The following is a 21,221-nucleotide window of genomic DNA, read 5'->3' as shown; positions in this document are numbered from 1 at the left end:
TTTATATACCAACCTTTATCCAAAGATCTTGGAGCAGTTCACTAGATAAAAATACAGGAAAGAAACACAAAAGAAATAGTCAAAAGAAAAACAGAACAAAACAATAATCCCACCTCCCACAAAAGTATTTTAAAGGCCACAAAATATTAATCAGCCAAAGGCCTGGTTAAAGAGGAATGTTTTTTGCCTGGCACCTATAGATATGTAACGAAGGTGCCAAACAAGCCTCCCTGGGGAGAGCATTCCATAAACAGGGAGCCACTGCAGAAAAAGCCTGTTCCCTTGTTGCCCTCCCTCCAGACCTCTCTTGGAAGGGCCCCAGACTATGAACACAATAGTGTGGGTTGGTTTATATGGGGAGAGGTGGTCCTTGAGGTATTGTGGTCCTGAGCTGCTTAAGGCTTCCTACAGGCAACTCCCATCCTGCACGCATTCAAGGCGCATGTGACAGCATGGAAAGGGATGGGGCAGGAATGGGGCAGAGTGGGCCTTTGCATGCCCTGTCAAAGCACAACCCCTGTGCAAATGGGGAGCTGCCTGTGGGTCAAAACCAACACTTTGAACCGGGCCCAGAAACTAATTGGTAGCCAGTGCAGTCGGACCAGGATCAGTGTAAGATGCTCAAACCATTTTGCCCTGGTGAACAAACTGGCCACTGAATTCTGCATCAGCTGAAGTTTCAGAACCATCTTCAGAGACAGCCGTACGCATAACATATTGTAGTAACCAAACCTAGAGGTTACCAGAGCATAGACAACAGAAGTTAGGCTCTCACTGTCCAGATAAGGTCGGAACTGGGCCACCAGCCGAAGCTGATGGAAGACACTCCAGGCCCTGAGGCCACCTTAGCCTCGAGTGACAGCAAAGGGTCCAGGAGGACCCCCAAGCTGTGTACCCACTCCTTCAGAGGGTGTGTAACCCTATCAGAGCAGGGAACCTCCCAGCCATCCGGTCTAGGGAACCACCCACTAACAGTGCCTCAGTCTTATTTGGATTTTCTTTTTTAAAATATATTTTTAAAATAATTGTTTCATTAGTAACTATCCAAGAGAGGCCTCATTAATACAATACCAAATCATACCCCCCCCAACTGCCATTACTCTACAAACAGCAATGGCAGAAGACAGCCCTACCCACCAACGCACCCACCCCATGATACAACCCACCCCCCCAACCGCCACCACCTCAAACTGAAACTCCCATTCCCCCAAACAACCCCACAAGGCAGGCCACACCTCACAGCCTCCTCTGCTGACCCCAACGCAGCCCGTACACTGCCAAAGAAACACCAAACCCCCACAGCCCATCTCCACCAACGCCGCGACAGAAAACCACCTCGCCTCCCCTGAAACAACCCCACAAGACAGCCCAGCTTGTTTCCTTGCCCTAAGCTCTGGAATACTAGGTAGTATCTTCTTCTTCTTCTTCTTCTTCTTCTTCTTCTTCTTCTTCTTCTTCTTCTTCTTCTTCTTCTTCTTCTTCTTCTTCTTCTTCTTCTTCTTCTGCGATCACTTGTAGCCAAGTAAGATTGTCTTCCATAAACACAGTTTCAACAATGAGTCCGTAAGTTACTGAGGAGACCAATTCTGGATCCACACGTCCTTCCACAGTGGGGACATAGATTTCTGGGCAGGAGTTGATCACAGTGTGGATTTGCAAAGTGTGCCTTCCTCTTAGCACGTTTCTCCCTTGCATTCTGAGTTTGAGTGTCTTCAAAGCCCATGACACCTCTGGTAAAGGCTGTTCTCCAACTGGAGCGCTCACAGGCCAGTGTTTCTCAGTTGTCAGTGTTTATACTACATTTTTTTAAGATTTGCCTTGAGACAGTCTTTAAACTAGGGAGTATACTAGGGAGCCAAATGGGCTCCACAAAGTGGGAGAGGGCACTCAGGGACAATCATGTCAATGGCCTGAGCCATTCAAATGTTCCAGAGGTCAGCCAGGGCATCAAGAGCAGCACCAGTCCTATCAGCCAGAAAATCCTGCAGAACCATTTGGGAACCGATTGGATCCATCAGCCTCCAAGGGCAAACCATCCTTATAGGTCCCCCACCTCTGAAGAGGAGAAAAGGTGCTGAAAGCCTAAATCTCAACAGGAAGTGATCTGACCATGAGAAGGGAGTGATGCCAACGTCCCCCACTTACAGATCACCAAGGCAGAGTGTGGCCTGCCATGTACATTGGGCTGGTGACATGTTGGGACAGCCCCATGGTCATCATGGCGCCCATGAAGTTCTGAGACACCCCAGAGCCAGTCACCTTGGCATGGATTTTGAAGTCCTCCAGAACCAGGGGTCTGGGAGTCTTGAGCACTGCCTCCAAGACCAGCTCTGCCAGAATACACACTCTAGTTCCATGGATGAGGGAGGTCTTAATCCTAGCCAATTTGGCATTCAGCAACAGCATGCTTAATCATGCTTATCATGAAAAATGCTTATTAAAAATCCCAGGCTCCTTCCACTTAATTTCAGTAAAGTAAATGAAGAGTTTGATTCATTTATCTTTTGTTTGACCCAGCAGCAAACGCTTGCATTATGACAATGCAGTTTATTACAGCAATGTCTGAGCTGAGATAAAACTAGTTCTTTAGTTTCTAGATCAGACTTAATGTACTATATAGTGATAACAGACCCTGAATTCAGACATGATAAACCAGAGCTAATCTTGATAGAAATGAGCTCACGTGCCTTTGTTTTTTATTAACTGCAGCTTGTTGTGTTATCTGTGGTTTATATGACTTATTGTAAGGGGGGGGAATATAATGTGACCAAGCATTCAGGACAATCAACATGGTCTTTAAACCACAAGCGAAAGTCCGAGAGACAGAAGGTGTGGTTCTTCTGCAGTTCCTCCCTCTTGGTTCATCTCATTTGCCACCCCTCCCATCATCTGCTCGGCTACACAAATTGAGACCTGTCTGTCATTGTGTGTAGAGGGAGGGTGGGTGGCCATGCTAGGAAGAGGATGGGACAACAGTTGCCTTCCTTTCCACTTCATCCAGTGTGTTATGGGTCCATTTCTGGGATCTGGGTTGAATCTTTACTTTGAAGAAAGTCCTACAGGGCTCATAGAACTTGCTTCCTAATAAGCATGTTTAGAATTGCAGTAAAAGTGTGATTATACATTTGGTATATATCAGAAATGTGTGTGCGTGTGTGTGTGTGTGTGTGTGTGCGCGCGCGCGCTCAATTGTAATATGTGTTGCATATAGTTTTACAGTCACACAGCGTGATTAGATTTGTCTGAGCTCTCTCTCTCTCTCTCTCTCTCTCTCTCTCTCTCTCTCTCTCTCCCTTTGTCATTTATGCATAGGAGTTTCTCCCCTCCTTTTTTACTCTCAATACAACTTCAAAGCTATAATTTGATATTAAGGTGCTGCAACCTTCATAAACCATGAAATAATATCTGAAGGTCTGAAATGAAATACAGTGTTTAACTAGGGATTATCCTTCCATATCCATTCAGCCAGAAACCATAACTTATTCTATATTTATTGCATATTTGTGAGGTTTCTTGAATGCATTGCATTTGAAGTCTGCTCTACTGTCACTCAGGCTTTTTGGACAAGCTAGATGATTTATAACATCTCAAAGAGTTTTCTTGCGGGGGGTGGGGTGGGGGTGGAAAGAGCAGGGGGAGAGATAAATAATGAATAAAAAACCACCAGGTCACACATGGACTTGTTGTTGTTGTTGTTTAGTCGTGTCCGACTCTTTGTGACCCCAGGTACCAGAGCACGCCAGGCACTCCTGTCTTGCACTGCCTCCCGCAGTTTCGTCAAACTCATGTTCGTAGCTTCGAGAACACTGTCCAACCATCTTGTCCTCTGACGTCCCCTTCTCCTAGTGCCCTCAATCTTTCCCAACATCAGGGTCTTTTCCAAGGATTCTTCTCTTCTCATGAGGTGGCCAAAGTATTGGAGCCTCAGCTTCATGATCTGTCCTTCCAGGGAGCACTCAGGGCTTATTTCCTTCAGAATGGATAGGTTTGATCTTCTTGCAGTCCATGGGACTCTCAAGAGTCTCCTCCAGCACCATAAATTTAAATGGAAATTGCTCATTTACCCCAACAATTTGATGTTTCCATAAAGTTACTTCTTTCTTTTCTTTTCTTTTCTTTTCTTTTCTTTTCACCAAAGGCTGAATAGCAAATAAATAAGTTTTTAAAGACCTTAACAGATGTTTTAAAACTTCAAAACTATGGACAAATACAAGCACCAATTGTGGCTTTGTTTGCACAGCTCATCTTTCTGACACATCATGCTCTTCAGCTGCTTTCTCACAGCATTGCCCTTCACAACCATTCATTTCCCACTCTAGACTCTTGCAGTCTAACTTGCCTAGACAAACACCTTCCAAAATTCTAACTTTACTTAGAAATATTCTTAACAACTTTAACAGTACAATCCTGTACATGCCCAGTTGACATCAATAAGGGTTGCTTCTAAGTAGACAAATCTAGAATTGCACTGTTAGATTTCTGCAATATGGATTTAAATTAGCCTGACATTTTACGCTGTTTTAAGGGCTATGTCATGTGTATTAAGTGACCAAATGCTATTACCGATATAGTAGGAATGGCATATAAAATCACAAATATCCTGTTGGATGCAGCTGCCTTTGAAATGCTAATTCAATCTGTCACCTGTTTAGTGGCTCATTTAACATCCTGTTTTTGGGATATTTAAGAAGAAATCTTCCATCATGTCAAGGCAAAACCCATCTGCTTTCATTCACCACTCTCCAACATTAAGTAAGCATGCAAGATTTCAAAACCCCAGTGAGAAAATCCTGTGGCAATTTTCTGATTTCCAAGGATATTAACACTGCTAACACAAAACAGTTCTTAAATCATAAACCCTCAGAAACAGACCATAAAGTCTTCGACAAATGAACGAGGCAGCATTTCATTTTCTAACAAGGTCATCTTGCCTCCTGGAAAAGATACTAAAACAGCAGCCTAATTGAAATGAAAATAATTCTATGAGACATATGCTAGTGTTTAGAAGCAGTCCAAAAGTGAAGTATCTGTTTCTCCCTCTACTTTATAGCAGAGTGATCTACATAATGAAGGGGGGGGGCTCACCAGCCCCAATCTGTTAATTACCTTTCTTGTGTGCTGTTGCGTTTAATGTGTTTACGAATCTTGGCACATCCAATTGCCAATAATTATTTGTCATGAATGAAGGATAAAAATGTTTTAAAGATAGTTATTTAGTTCTCCTTTTTCTCATAATGGCATCATCTTTGTCTTGCTGGAACATTTCAGTTAACGCCAATCACAGAGGCCTCCTTCCACCCCCAGCGGATGCATCAACATCATGTTTATAGCTCAATTTGTAGCCTCCTCTTCAAATCACTCTTTTTAAAAGCCACTATTATAAATAGCATCTTTTGAAACCTTTACATAGCTTGGAGCCTGAAATGGTCCTTTCTTCTTGCCAATTACAAAATAATGAGGACCTTCAGCCTGTCTGGACTGAGTGCCCTTTCCTAGGTGGGAAGCCCTGTTGCTGCCAAAAAACCTGTGACACCCCCCCCCCGCTTCCCTCATTTCAAATCAAGTTGGGGGCTTTCTAAACGCCATTCCTTATGAGTACGGAAAGATGACATCACAACATGGGGTTAGTTACCCCAGATGTCACTGGGGCCAGAAGAAATCCTGGGTGCACCTCCATTTCCTAAGGAGTTGGATCCAACTCAGCTGGAGCTGGGCCTTCTGCTTCAGAACAATTACCCATCTGCCCCTGTGTAGATAATGATGCTCTTAAAAGAACATTCTCCACAACTCCGATGGAAGATTTCCCCTTAAGATTCAACTAAACATAAATATGTTTTCTTTCAAGGAACTGTATCATCAACCTTCCAGTACACTGTAAATAAGGACCAGTTTGACACAATACCATTTCTCAGATTTTGACAGTGGTGATGTCAAAGAATATATTTAAGGGTTAAAAAACCTAAATGTCTTCTTGTGGTAGTTTGTAAAGGAATCTGTGAACAAGATCCTGTGTATATCGAAGTCACTCTCTGGTTGCAGCAACTATGGATGCTCAAACCAGCTATAGTCAGGGCCGGCTCTAGATAGAGTCCCGGTGGCGCAGGGCAGCAGGGTGCCGGGCCGGTAGGCAGGGCGCTGCGCGGCAAAGCCATGCTGCGCCCTGCGAGGGCGGGGGCGCCGGAGCGATCTCCGCCCCTCAGCACCAGGGCGCGCAACCTGCTCAAGACTGCCCTGGCTATAGTGCAACTTCCTTTGTTCCTTTTCCCTGTTGCCTAAAGAAGCCAGCTACTGCTGAGGAAGACGAAGGGCAGGGACTCTCCAGGCAGCTGTATTGACTGGCTAAACCTATAGCTGCTGCAGCCAGTCAGGGAATGGGATACATCAGCTTGAATGTACATTGGAGGGGGGTGCTTCACAGATTCTTGGATGAATTCCCCACCCACCCCCACAAAGAAAAAGAAAAAGCTGTTGCAGTTAGCGCTCAGAAATAAAATGGGCTCTAGGAGTTTGTTTGAAGCAAGAGGGGAATGCATAATTTCAGAGAAGGTTCATTAGCATGGCTCCATGTGGAATTAGTCACCACTAAAGGTGATGACGGAATTAAATGACGGAATTAGTCACCACTAAAAGGTTACCTATGTTGGTAAAAGTGTAGCCCTGGGTTACATACATGATGTTGGAAAGGATGTACAGTAGTCTGGATGAAGATCTAACAAGAAAACTAACAAGTACCTTTTGTGCAGCTTGAATATATTCAGGTAGCAGCGAGGTCTGAATCATTATTCACAATTGCCCTTTGAATTGGGGTCTTGAATATATCAAGGACGGACTTACATTATTGGGATGAATTGAGAAGCCATGACGATTATAAAACAGTTAAATTCTAGCTTTTTGCAAGTCATTAGAATGAACTATTAAAATTCTTCAGCTCTTGGTTGGATGACATCTGGATTGATTTGTTTTCTATTTGTCACTAAGGTCTAGAACAGGGGTAGGCAACCTAAGGCTCGGGGGCTGGATGAGGCCCAATCACCTTCTCAATCTGGCCCGCAGACGGTCCGGGAATCAGCGTGTTTTTACATGAGTAGAATGGGTGCTTTTTATTAAAAATGCGCCTCTGGGTTATTTGTGGGGCATAGGAATTCGTTCATCCCCCCCAAAAAAAATATATAGTCTGGCCCACCACATGGTCTGAGGGACAGTGGACAGGCCCATGGCTGGAAAAGGTTGCTGACGTTGTGTCCTGTAACTTGTCGCCTCCGTTCCTCAGGGTCCTTTCCTAAGAGAGTTCAGGCACAGGGATCTGTCCCACCTCTTCTGCTGTGATGACAGATACTAAGAATTCATCCCGCTTCTCTGCCATCTCCTTATCCTCCTTTCACACACTTTTGACTCCCTTGTCATAGAAGGGACCTTGCCAGTTTCCTGCTTCTAACTTATTTAAAGAATTTAAAATTGTTGGTCTTAAGTCTTATGGCAATGTGCTTCGCGAGTTCTTTTTCGCATCCAATTGCTTGCATTTGTTTTGCCAAAGCTTGTGTCCTCTTTTAGTCTCCACATTTGGGCAAGACTTTCGTTTTCTGAAGAAAGCCTTCTCGCTTCTAACCACTTCTTTGCCTCTGCTAGTTAACCATGCTGGCATCCTCTTGGCCTTTCTGATCTGTGGTTTACCTTCTAGCTTAGCTTTTGTTATTATGGGTTCAAATAATTCCCAAGCAATCAAGAGTTGACTCACTTGATTTGCCGTTTCAGGTTGTTGTTTTTAACCATCCCCTCATTTTTTAGAGGTCTTCTATTTTGAAATCCACATGTACCTCTTATGTTTAAGACCAATATCACCTCCCATCTGGTCAGTTCCATCAGTCCCTGTTCTAGGACACTATAATTTATGGTATCTAGAAATTTTGCCTCTTTGCTGTGACTGGAAGTGTGTTTGCCCTGTCTACATGAGTGTACTTGAAGTTTCTCATTACTGCAATATTTCCTACTTTGGGAGCCTCTTTAATTTCCATAATTTCATTATCTATCTCCATCTCATCTTCAGCATTTTGGTCAAGGGGCCAATAGTAGATCCCCAGTAGTAAATTAACATTATTAGAAGTAGTAGTATGTAATTAACTTATTAATCACTTCCCATGAGGCATCCTGGAGCAATGTGAAATACAGTAAAAACATATATAGAACAACTGCATATATAAAAACAGCTAACACACACACACACAGTTGAAAAACAAACAAACAATTACTCTAGCTTTAGCTTTGCCCTTTAAATGGAACGGTCAGCATTTCAAAGAAGGCTACCTGGAAAGCTCTGCCTTTCAACCCCCTACCTGGCAAGCTCAGTTTTGTTTCAATGACAACACAACTGCATTTCTCCATGTCACTGGATGCATCATGCATGGCAGCCACTGACTCCTCCCTGGTCCTGTCTACCAAGCTATCTAGACACTACCAGTATTCCCACATCCCCTGGAGTAGACTTGGCATGAGAGGAAAACCACTCATCTAGGCATTCTAGAAGAGGATAAAGTGAAGAAATTGTGTACAACTATCAAAAGAGGCGGTTATTAAAAAACCATCTTTAGATGCAGCCAATATGGCCAACTATCGCCCAGTCTCAAATCTTCCATTCTTGGGCAAGGTGACTGAGCGAGTGGTTGCTGAACAACTCCAGGCACGCCTGGAAGAAGCAGACCATTTGGATCCCTTCCAGTTGGGATTCAGGCCTCATCATGGGACTGAAACTGCCTTGGTCGCACTGGTTGATGATCTCCGGCGGGCTAGGGACAAGAGTGAGAGCTGTTACCTAGTTCTGCTGGATCTCTCAGCGGCCTTTGACACCATCGACCATAACATCCTTCTGGACCGTCTAGAGGGGTTGGGAGCTGGGGGCACTGTCATACAGTGGTTCCACTCCTTCCTCCTGGGCCGTGTTCAGAAAGTGGTGGGGGGGATGAGTGTTCAGACCCCTGGGCTCTCACTTGTGGGGTGCCTCGGGGTTCTGTCCTCTCCCCCATGCTTTTTAACATCTACATGCAACCGCTGGGAGAGATCATCAGGGGGTTTGGGCTGGGTGTTCATCAGTATGCGGATGATACCCAGCTCTACCTCTCTTTCAAATCAGAACCAGTGAAGGTCCTGTGTGAGTGCCTGGAGGCGGTTGGAGGATGGATGGCGGCTAACAGATTGAGGTTGAATCCTGACAAGACAGAAGTACATGCTCTAGCTATCTCCCGCTTGGACTACTGCAATGCGCTCTACATGGGGCTACCTTTGACGGTGACCCAGAAACTACAACTAATCCAGAATGCAGCAGCTAGACTGGTGACCGGGAGCGGCCGCCGAGACCACATAACACCGGTCTTGAAAGATCTACATTGGCTCCCAGTACGTTTCCAAGCACAATTCAAAGTGTTGGTGCTGACCTTTAAAGCCCTAAATGGCCTCGGTCCAGTATACCTGAAGGAGCGTCTCCAACCCCATCGTTCTGCCCAGACACTGAGGTCCAGTACCGAGGGCCTTCTGGCGGTTCCCTCATTGCGAGAAGCCAAGTTGCAGGGAACCAGGCAGAGGGCCTTCTCGGGAGTAGCGCCTGCCCTGTGGAACACCCTCCCATCAGATGTCAAAGAGAAAAACAGCTACCAGATTTTTAGAAGACATCAGAAAGCAGCCCTGTTTAGGGAGGCTTTTAATGTTTAATAAATTATTGTATTTTATTCTTCTGTTGGAAGCCGTCCAGAGTGGCTGGGGAAACCCAGCCAGATGGGTGGGCTATAAATAATACATTATTAATATTATTAAAAGAGAGGGGCGCGGGTAGCACTGTGGTCTAAACCACAGAGCCTAGGGAAGGTAAACGGCGGCATAGCTGCCAAGTTTTCCCTTTTCTCACGAGGAAGCCTATTCAGCATAAGGGAAAATCCCTTTAAAAAAGGGATAACTTGGCAGCTATGAACGGCGGACAAGGTAAAACTGTCTGCAGATGAACTTCGGCTCCCTCAGCCTATAAAGTCATTCATGACTGGACACAACTGTCAGGGGTCCTTTAAAGGTAAATGTAAAGGGACCCCTGAGAATTAAGAAGAAGAAGAAGAAGAAGAAGAAGAAGAAGAAGAAGAAGAAGAAGAAGAAGAAGAAGAAGAAGAAGAAGAAGAAGAAGAAGAGTTTGGATTTGATATCCCGCTTTATCACTACCCGAAGGAGTCTCAAAGCGGCTAACATACTCCTTTCCTTTCCTCCCCCACAACAAACACTCTGTGAGGTGAGTGGGGCTGAGAGACTTCAAAGAAGTGTGACTAGCCCAAGGTCATCCAGCAGCTGCATGTGGAGGAGCGGAGACGCGAACCCGGTTCCCCCAGATTACGAGTCTCCCACTCTTAACCACTACACCACACTGGCTCTCCAGTTGCAAACGACTCTGGGGTTGTGGCGCTCATCTCACTTTACAGGCCGAAGGAGCCAGTTTTTGTCCTCTTCCGCAGACAGTTTTTCTGGGTCATGTGGCCAGAGCAGTACACGGAGCAGTACACGGAAACACTATTTACCTTCCCGCTGTAGCGGTACCTATTTATCTACTTACACTTTGACATGCTTTCGAACTGCTAGGTTGGCAGGAGCTGGGACCGAGCAACGGGAGCTCACCCCGCCGCGGGGATTCGAACCGCCGACCTTCCAATCGGCAAGCCCAAACAGCACAGTGCCAGCCATATCCTTTACTTTTTAACAAAAGAGAAGGCAAATGAGAAAACATGTTTTGTGTTGCCAGTATGGTTACTTGAAATAGTTAGCTATAGCAATAAAACAAAATAATTAGAGGCAGTGCACTTATTATAAAAAAGGTGCCAGAACCCACCATGAAGTTGTTACAGCTGGACGACTCAGGGCAGATGCTGGTTTGACAACGGCCACATTCACCGCCCCAGGAGGTGCTAAAAGCTACATCAAGCTGTCTCCCTAGCTGGTTTGGGGGTCAACCCCGGTTCTGGTGCAGGTCAGGTAAATGCGCCCCCACCTCCCTCGTTCTCTCTGATTCTGGCGAATGGCTATGACAGCTTGGAAGGGCTCTTGTGCGAACGCGGATGTGTGCAATGGTAGAGGCCTGCCTGGAAAGCTTAAAGCCCACGCAGGTGGGAGAGTGCTGGCCTGCAATGGTGCCCACCTGAGAGGTGATGGAACTGGGTTCCTGCATACTCCGGCAGAAAAAAAGCACTGATTAGAGCAGGTCACCATCTATGTGGGGCCATGGAGCTGGGGGGAGGGGCATTTTCATTGCGGGGTCTGGGCCCTCTCAATATTCTGTAGCTGGGTGGGTCCTGTCAGGCCCTCCTGCAGCTGCGTTGGGCCCCACCAGGCCTCCTCCCACCATGTGATGTCGCATGCCCACACCAGCTCCCCCCCCCCCAATGTGGCATGCCTGGGTTAAGGTATGTTTTAGTTTGTCTGGGGCCTATGCATGCATTCTGCATAGAAAGCTAACAAACACTTTAAAAATACTATCTTGACACTTTATTTCTGGGAGACCTTATAGCTCTTTGCAAATCTTATGTAGTGCAAAGAAAGCAGAAATCTGAAAATTATTCCAAGATGTTATCTATCTCATTACAATTACAGGATTATTCATCTCCCATTTGGTTATTAAGTGGAATACAGCACACTGAGAATTTAATCCCTGTTCTTTTGGGGTGATTTCCTTTGGGAGAGAAGGATGATAGAGGCCATTTTTGCAATCAAAATTTACAAAATCTTTAAATAGCGGGTGCATTATTATCTAAGTACTGAATATTCCAGCAGTGATTTTTTTCTAAATATCCACAATGAAGTCAGCATGCTGGACTTGTTTTGTAATTAACTCGCTTTCCTTTGTGGGGCTTTAATGCTTGTAAGCAACACAGAATTCTGATGAGCTCTGTGGTGACTGAAAGCTCCCTTCATCTCTTGGGCGACCAGAGGTTTCTCCACCAAAATAGCTTGGCCATCACCCATTGTTCTCCAGGTGCCGCAAGGCCTCCATCAGCAAGCAGGCTACGGGACCACCTCTCCTGGTATGCCCCGCGAAAGACATTAAGGTCCACAAATAACAACATTTTGGAGATCCCGAGCCATAAGGTGGTTAGATTGGTCTCAACTAGGGCCAGGGCCTTTTCAGTACTGGCCCTGACTTGGTGGAACGCTCTCTCACAGGAGACCAGGGCCCTGCGGGATTTGACATCTTTCCGCAGGGCCTGCAAGATGGAGCTGTTCCGCCTGGCCTTTGGGCTGGACTCAGTCTGGCACCTATGTTTTTCCTCCCTTATGGTTTTGATTTGGGCCATTTTAAAATGAGGCTGCATTTTTTTAAAAAAATAAAATAAATCTAAATTGTATTTTAATTGTATTTTAATCCGCATTTTAATCAATTGTTTTTCTTTCTCTTATGTTTTATTGTAATTTTATTGATGTCAGCCACCCTGAGCCTGGCTTTCACTGGGGAGGGTGGGGTATAAATAAAATTTTATTCTTATTATTATTATTATTATTATTATTATTCTCAGAGTCTCCCCCTCCAGCTTCATATGCTTGGTGGGGAGGAGGACAGCTAATTTATACTCCAGAAGCAGACTGTGGGGCCCTCTTACCAAGGCTATATTCAGACAGCACACTATTCCATTTCCCCAACATTCTCTTACCTGATACCTTCTGCATTTTATGTGGCCTTTCGTATGACATAAAAGCCACCTGGAAATCTAGCAGAATCTAGTGGAAATCCAGCACTCATTTCTGTGTTAACTGTTTTCAGAAAACCTTGGTATCCCAGCACACTGATATTTCCTGCCGAATTCATGGGTTAATCTTGGGGGAACAGAAGTGCACATGTGCACAAAGGATGGGAGTGCTTTTGTGTTGCATCACCCACACTGGTGTGAACATCAATCAAAAAGCCACAGTTCCATAATGCAACAGGGAATGTAGTGTAAAGGGAACATTAGAAAGAGCAGCAGAAGTATCAGCATTATAACACAAAATCCCATACCCTACAACGTTCCTCAGATGAAAATAGGGATATTTCTCACTCCCCCCCAACTGACCCTCCTTGACCCCCCCCCCTTTAACTATCCCCCTGCAGAGCCTTTCCTGTCAGAAGGAGGGCACCACTGGGACAGAGCACACATGCCCTGAGAAAACCCCTTAATCCTGGTTTTATTTTATTTTATTCTTTGGTAGATTTACAAAAAGAAAAGCACACCTTAATAAATAAATTTTAGAAAGGGGCAAGATTAGGTGTGGATGCACAAAGCATTTTGTAAAACCAAAAGCAAACCCCTTTCCTCCCACTCAGGGAGTGGGCTTCTGCGCTGGTAGCCTCCCCCCCCTTGCTCTCCAGCAACCTCTATGAGCTGCAGCAGTGAGTGGCCCTGGTGCTCCCTTGCAGCTACCACTGCCGTTGCTCAGAACATGCCCAGCTCATCCTCCTCCCTGAGATTGGCAGTGGCGACACCAAAGGGAGAAATAGGGACATTCCGGGGTGGCTTTTGTCATTCTGGGATTGTTCCTGGAAAATAGGGACACTTGGAGGGTATGCGATCGTCTAAATGCATCATCTAAAATTACTGTAAATGGTGGTTTTCTGAGAAGGATGCCATTTAAAGGCTGGCAAATGGGTCCCCCTTCCTGCCTTGTGCTTCAGGTCACAAGTTATTCCTCAGCAGCATAAATATTTCCACAACTCACAAGCAGTGACCATTGTTATACAGTAAACAACAAACTAGGTTTCAACATGATCCGTGTCTAAGTGAAAAATCCCTTTGCTTAAAAAATGGAAATTGACTCTTCTGTAAGTCGATGGAGGATCTCATGTGTTAAAAAGCAACTGGTGGAATTGATAAAACTTAAATCCTAGATATAACAACTTAAAAAGCAGTGGGGATTTAATGAATTTACCCTGTGAAAAAGATGTGGCATGCAGAGAGACCCTTTCAGTGCAGTGACCCCTCCTAAATTTATGCCACTATTTATGCACAGCAGAAAATATACCGGTAGTAAGTGGATAGTAATAATTTTTGTATTTTAAAGTAGATTTATAGTGCTCATTCGTTTGTGAGTGAGTGAGAGAGAGAACAGCAATTTTCCAGCAACCAAAAATGAAAACAACAGTCCGCTATTGATATCCACTGTTTTCAAACAACACTTTAACTGTTTTAAAAGCACAGTAATTAAGTTTCTAATTACCCTCTTAATCACAAGTGTTAGACAGCCATTCTAAAAAGATACCATCCTAAAACGTTATACTTATTTTCTTAATTGCTTTAATTGCATTTCCTTTTTAAAAGAAATGCTTGTTCTCTTCATCACTTGAAAAGGACCAAGTAAACAGTGGTGACCAAGTGAACGTTTAAGGTCATGAAATTCCCTGCCACCATGAAACACCAACTCCTGGTGTGGAGCCTTCCTTGCTGCCTTCCAGTGACACTCGGCCAGAAATGCATCCTTCTGGATATGTCCAGGGGGTTGTGAATCTGTGCTGCGTTTGAGCAGAAGAGCTTTTCCTGCCCTTTGGAAAAGAGACAGAGAGTTTGTGTTGATGCTCTTTCCCTTTTCTTTCTCCATTAGTTTCTTAGTGGAATGGGCCCAGCAGAACTGTAGAAAGTTCCCCTCCGAACAAACCTATTCCATTATAGCACTGCTATCCATTGTTTTAACATTGCCAAGGCCCCTGTTGAGGCTGGAACAGGCAGAGCCAGAGACAGGATGGACATTGGTAAGTCATGGATGGAGCCAAGGCCAAATCTGACAGGTTGCTGACAGAGCCAGCATTTCAATAGCTTTTCAACCCAGGGCTGGTTACCTGAAACAACACAACTGGACCAATTTGCTGGCTAGCAAGTTGCAACCATACCTGTGCCAAAGGGTGAGGGTGCGCCATCTCTTGAAAGAAACTATTCTAGCCCTTAGGTAAGGTCCCCATGGTAGAGTTGACAGGGGCAGAGCTGTTGCAACTGATCAGGTGATTGGCAGTCCCTGCAAAGCCCCTTTCATCCATGCCTAGCTTTATCCACTGCTGCACATTGGACATCAGACAGGGCAGGTGGGCATGGCTTGGCTGAGACAGCCTTGCAGCCGTAAGAGGAGGTTCCCCATCTCTGCTGTGCAAGATTTCTCTCATGAGCCCTGCGATCCTGGCTGGGTGGGGGCTGGGTGGGCAGTTACTGTCATAGAATCATAGAGTTAGAAGAGACCACAAGGGCCATCCAGTCCAACCCCCTGCCAAGCAGGAAACACCATCAAAGCATTCTTGACATATGCCTGTCAAGCCTCTGCTTAAAGACCTCCAAAGAAGGAGACTACACCACACTCCTTGGAAGCAAATTCCACTGCCGAACAGCTCTTACTGTCAGGAAGTTCTTCCTAATGTTTAGGTGGAATCTTCTTTCTTGAAGTTTGAATCCATTGCTCCGTGTCCTCTTCTCTGGAGCAGCAGAAAACAATCTTTCTCCCTCCTCCATATGACATCCTTTCATATAGTTGAACATGGCTATCATATCACCCCTTCACCTTCTCTTCTCCAGGCTAAACATACCCAGCTCCCTAAGCCGTTCCTCATAAGGCATCATTTCCAGGCCTTTGACCATTTTGGTTGCCCTCTTCTGGACACGTTCCAGCTTGTCAGTATCCTTCTTGAACTGTGGTGCCCAGAACTGGACACAGTACTCCAGGTGACGTCTGAGCAGAGCAGAATACAGTGGTACTATTACTTCCCTTGATTTAGATGCTATACTCCTATTGATGCAGCCCAGAATTGCATTGGCTTTTTTAGCTGCTGCATCACACTGTTGACTCATGTCAAGTTTGTGGTCTACCAAGACTCCTAGATACTTTTCACATGTACTGCTCTCAAGCCAGGTGTCACCCATCCTGTATTTGTGCCTTTCTTTTTTTTTTTTTGCCCAAGTGTAGTACTTTACATTTCTCCTTGTTAAAATTCATCTTGTCAGATGAAGGGTGGGGAGGAGAGGGCACAGAGCTGCCTGCCAGTGGGGTGCTGCCCAAGAGGGAGGACATGTTAAAGAGTTATGTGAGCAGAATTCCCTGATCTGGACAAGCTTTCTGCACCAAGAAAGGAGTTACAAAGTTTTACTGCAAACGGTCTTTAAACTTGTTTTTAAAATGTTGTAAATACAGATCAACACATTGCTCATAAACAACTAGCAATGTAGTTTAGCTTTCTTTATGCTCTTGTTGGTATTGTCTCTCTCTAGTCTCAGAGAGAGATTTCGAGAAGCAAGTTGCTTCCTCATTGCTTCAGCAGCTTCTGAGAGAGACCCACATCCCAGGAATGGGGGGGGGGAGAGACATGGGGGGAAAGACCCTACTCTCTAGTTGCAGCTTTAGTGGCAAAAGCACATTCTTGCACTTGCTGCATTTTTTGCAAAAAATACATTCTGCAAAAGCAAACTTCCACTAAGTCTCATACACAAGGCACACAATTTTATGCACACCAGACTCAACCTTTTTTGCAGGATGTTTAGGGGACAGGGGGAAGGAGGCAGACCTGCTTGCCACTGACCTGCCCCAGCCACCAAGGAGAGAGATTCCCCGGCACTGGAAAGGGGCATCAATCAGCCACAAGGGATGTCTTGGGTCTAATCATGCTTTTAATTAGTTTCCTGAGATTTGAGATTTAATACAATGTTTTACTATCATTGTTGTTCATGCATTTCCATGAAACCTGTTTTGTGGTGGAATTGTGGTACCGACATTTATAAATAGCATTTATGAGATAGGTAGGAATTTAATTTAATTTGGCAGTCTTTGTATGAACAAAAATCGAGAATCAAATGGATAACTCCTCCAAAGGAAGCACTAATTCCTATATTAGTTTGAAGTACAGTGTAAGTTTAGCTTCAACTCTGCTTTTGCATTTGGTCAATCTGCTGTCATTCTGGTTCCCTGGCCCCCTCATTGGCTCAAGGCATAGAAGATGATGAATCCCTGAAAATGTAGTTTTGCTGTTTGTTAAAGGAATCACAAGACAAAAAGCAGAAAATGAGAACACATAGACTGCTATCTGATTGCAAATATAGCTTAGCAGCTCATATAGTGGGTTAAGGCAAGCCCTGTTTGGGTGTTGAAATGCTCCATGTGAAGATGGAGAGCAGGGACAAGAATCCTCTGTCACTTGTCCCCCTGCCTTCCATGTGCCTGAGGGTGGCATGATTCTGGCTCAAAGACTTGTTACCCCGGTAGGCTCCCCACATGATTCAGAACAGTTCTTCCCAACCGGTTTGGTATGCTGGTCCACCAATCCAAATTTACTTGGTATGGTGACTCATTGTTTCATTGTCGCATGAATTTCGGACTGCTGCTTTTGTTCAGGTATCTTATAACCATGACTTGATGTAGCCAAGCAAAAATTTACTTAACACAGGGGTTAAGTAATTAGTGAGGAATTTGATGAAACATTTATAGTACTTATAAAGTTTCTCATATTTTTAATGGGAATGAAAGAACATTAACCATCTGATTGCAGGGCTCTGCTTCATAGGATATAAAGATATTATTCTAATAACACAGTTACACAAGCGGCTATAACAAACTTTGGCTATTTTTAATAGTTTGATTCACAATAAAGTGCATTTTGGCAAGTCTCAGAGGGATGGCAGAATTGAGCCTTTTGGCATTTGGTTATAAGTGTCCCCACAGCATTATGCTAGGCCAAAGGTTGTAAGAGGCATTCATCATACCAGTTAATGATTAAAAACCACAATTATTTTGGGTTTCCTTCAGACCCACTTGCAGTTAACAACCCACATGTTGCGAAACACTGATAGAGAACCCTGTATAATTACCGGTAGGACCCTGCACTGTACGGGCAGCTGACATGCATTGAGAAGGGTCCCTGCCGCAGACAGGAGCCCTCTAGCATGTGGAGGGCAGAAGGGATGTGCATAGTGACATGATGGAGTTGGGGCACCCCTCCCCACTCTCCCCCTTGTGTCGTGTAGCAACATATCATAGAATCATAGAGTTGGAAGAGACCACAAGGGCCATCCAGTCCAACGCCCTGCCAAGCAGGAAACACCATCAAAGCATTCCTGACAGATGGCTGTCAAGCCTCTGCTTATGAAAAGGCTAATAATTATTTTGGAACAACTATTTTCTTAGAATCATAATTTCACCATTCAGTGCTCTCTGGGACAAAAAATCACTCTTCAATGGATAGCTTGTGATGTTATCTTCTTTTGTGGCCACTCAGGAGAAAAGATGCTGGCCTCCTATCTTACAAGGACCATCTGCCTGTCAGTCAAGTAATGGTTGGAGATATCGACCGGCCTGGCTCAGAAGCCAAGTTGACTGTGGGGCCCCTGAGATGTCACGGAGACCGTAAGTTTTCTATTACATGCATTATCTAAAAGGTTTACTTGCTTTAGTACAATTATGCAAAGGTAAATTGCGCTACCAAGACAGTTTGGGCAAATCTCTCTCTGTTTAAACTTGTGTCTCAGAACATCCATAAATATATTTTCAGAAGTAATTCCTCTATTTGCCTCTGACAAAGTCTGCCATACAGGGAATGAGGGCAGTGCAGTAGAGAGGTAGCCCCACCCACCTGCCTCCCTTAGAGGCAAGAGTGGGTTGCAAAGAAGAGCTTCATGTATTTTGGTGTCTGGAAGTTCAAAGACATTGCAAGCCCTTTGGGAAGAGAATTCTGTAATGGCCAGAGTTTCCTAGCTATTGCAAGATTTGGGCCAATGAGCCTTGGAGCCTATATAAGGCCTCCCCCACACACACTGCCTGGCCTCAGGGCTCCTTAGATCATGCTTTTGCATGGTGCTCATTCAAAGCTATCTATGGAATACTGCAAAAACCTATACATAAAAATGACTCTATAACCAGGCTTGGTTTTGCATCCTAAGTGCAGACGTTCATCTTCCTTGCAGGGAAAATGAGGCAACTTGGGCTACCCTGCTACGTTTATGACGATATAAACTGTAATACAAACAGCAGAAAAGCAGCGCTCAACATCTGTGATGCCACAGAACTCTGCCATTAATGCCATTAGCATTACTATTTATATTGCAATAAACTAACTTTATAGAGGTATAAATAGCAGCATTATGGCTAAATGCATCATTGGGAGCTTGGCTTATGGATGTATAAAGTTTGACATTATTGCTGATGAGGAGCATCCATGTTAACAAAGGTGGATGCTGGGTTGCAAACCAAAACTGCTTTTTTGCTGTATGAGCTTGATGGTTGAAGAAGGAGCTGCAGACATTTCAGCACCAGCTTCTTCAGTTCAGATTCTGAGCATTCGCCGTTAAAGATGCACCTCAATCCATTATCTCTTAATTCATGAAAAATGAAATCCCTACCCTGCGAAGCCATTATCCAGGGGTGGATAACCTGATTTCAGCCCAAGGGCTGAAATGGACAACCTTATGAGGTCCATATGCCAAGGTGTGTATAGCAATCTCTGCACAGCGCTGTTAGAAGCCACCCCAATGTCTGCTGAGTGCTGCACAAGATTCCCGGGGTCATGGCCCTCAACCATAGTCTGTGTCTCTTCGGGGAGAAATGACAGAGTCTGCAGCATCTTTAAATGTGGTTTATTAACACGTACGTACAACCTGAGTTCAGAGCTTACAGCTTTCTCATCTCAGGAGCTGCTGACCCTGCCCCCCCCCCCAAGCACTGCATTCAGAGCCATCCTGCCTGCCTCCTCTTCGTTCCTGCTTCTCACCTCTGCAGCAGCCCATGGAATTCTGCCCTACTCCTTCCCAGCAAACTTTTACATTTCAGATAATTGTTCCTATGACATCTTGCTCCCCCCCCATCACCTTGGCAACCTGCCAGTTCTCCTGTCTCTGTCCACTCCTCAGAGCTGGGTGGGGAGGCAGGTGGGGCAAGGGCAGTTATTTTTATTTGCCCCATTTTTATTCATCCCCATTGCTCCTTAACTTGGCTGCACTTAGCTAGCCTGGCTGGGCTGGTTTACATAAGCTAACCCATGAATTCCTTGCCTGGCATAGTTCTGCAGCTTGTATTTTCCATTATATCCCAAATATTATCTAACTACTACCATTTATTAGTTTATAATATTCACCAACAGTATCTGGTACCCTAGATGTAGGACAATCCATTACAGTCTATTCACACAAAAGCCAGATATTTCTGAACGTTGTTGTTGTTGTTGTTGTTGTTGTTGTTGTTGTTGTTTGCTCACCCTTCACCCTAAGGTCCCTGGATGTGGTACAGCATTAAAACACCATGCATGCTTTATCAACATTTGTCTTGCAAGCAAGAGACATTATTGCAGTTCTTCAAGGATGTGTTGCATCCATACAGAAGAACTTGGGGTGGAGTGTGGAGCAGGGACAGTTAGAGATGCGGCTGGGAAGAGGGGTGTGACCTGGGGGGAATTCTGAGTGCCAGACTGAGAGGTCTGGAGGGCTGCATTTGGCTTCCAGGTCTGGGGTTCCTCATCTTTGCATTAAGTGCTTGGTGGTATCCCATAAAAAGATTCAGAACTGAGGTTACCTTGTAGCTGTGCAGAGGAAGGAGTACAATCCCTGGGCTGTTGTTTGGGCCCTCCAGCTGAGACCCGCGCAGTGCAATGCTGATCCCAAAAAGTGTGTGCTTGCTAAGCTGCAGAGCTTGTCCATGCTGTGCGAATGTCTTTGAAGCTTGTGTTTGTTATAATAACCTTTATAATTCTGGTAGTAGTAATAGTTACGTGTCAGTCCCACTAACTTCTGGACATGGTAGAACAAGGCTAAAGTAGTTTTGCTTGGGAATGCCATGACATTCATTATTGAGGGCTGCAGCCTGCTGTTGAATGTAACTGTTCCGTATATTTCCCCCTCCAGTCAGTGTCCAGAGCCAAACCTGAAATGTGTGCCTTGGAGAATTATAGTTCCACCTTATCCATCTGTTCCTTTCCTATAAAAGCGGCAGCTTTGCTTTCTGTTATTACTCTTCTTCATAGAGCGTTTGGTACGCAAATATTATTTGTCAAAAGGGATTTTGCAGAGAAGAAATGCTATCTAGAATTGACAATTAACAATGTTTATTCTAAAATAGAATTCAGATGGTTTGGTTCTTCAGCTTTGGATTTACAAATAATTATCTTCCACTTTGACTTTGAAATCATCTGCAGTATGCTTTCAGTTAACAGAAACCCATTTTTTCTGAGGATTTTTAAAGACTGCATTCCTAAACCCATCTACCTGGGAGTAAGTCCCCTT

At 44.7% G+C, this 21,221-nt stretch overlaps 1 protein-coding gene across 1 annotated transcript in view; it reads left to right on the top strand.

The window, feature by feature from the left end:
- The window catches only part of CNTNAP2 (contactin associated protein 2), an 836,988-nt gene that overhangs the window by 710,512 nt on the left and 105,255 nt on the right, over positions 1-21,221 (top strand). The window contains exon 15 of the mRNA XM_035101355.3: positions 18,230-18,357. Coding sequence (XP_034957246.3) covers positions 18,230-18,357 — 128 coding nt within the window. The remainder of the gene's footprint in view (positions 1-18,229; positions 18,358-21,221) is intronic.

This window comes from Zootoca vivipara, chromosome 11 (genome assembly GCF_965207765.1).
Source record: "Zootoca vivipara chromosome 11, rZooViv2.hap1.1, whole genome shotgun sequence".
Classification (NCBI taxonomy): Eukaryota; Metazoa; Chordata; class Lepidosauria; order Squamata; family Lacertidae; genus Zootoca; species Zootoca vivipara.
This window is presented reverse-complemented; position numbering and strand designations above follow the sequence as displayed.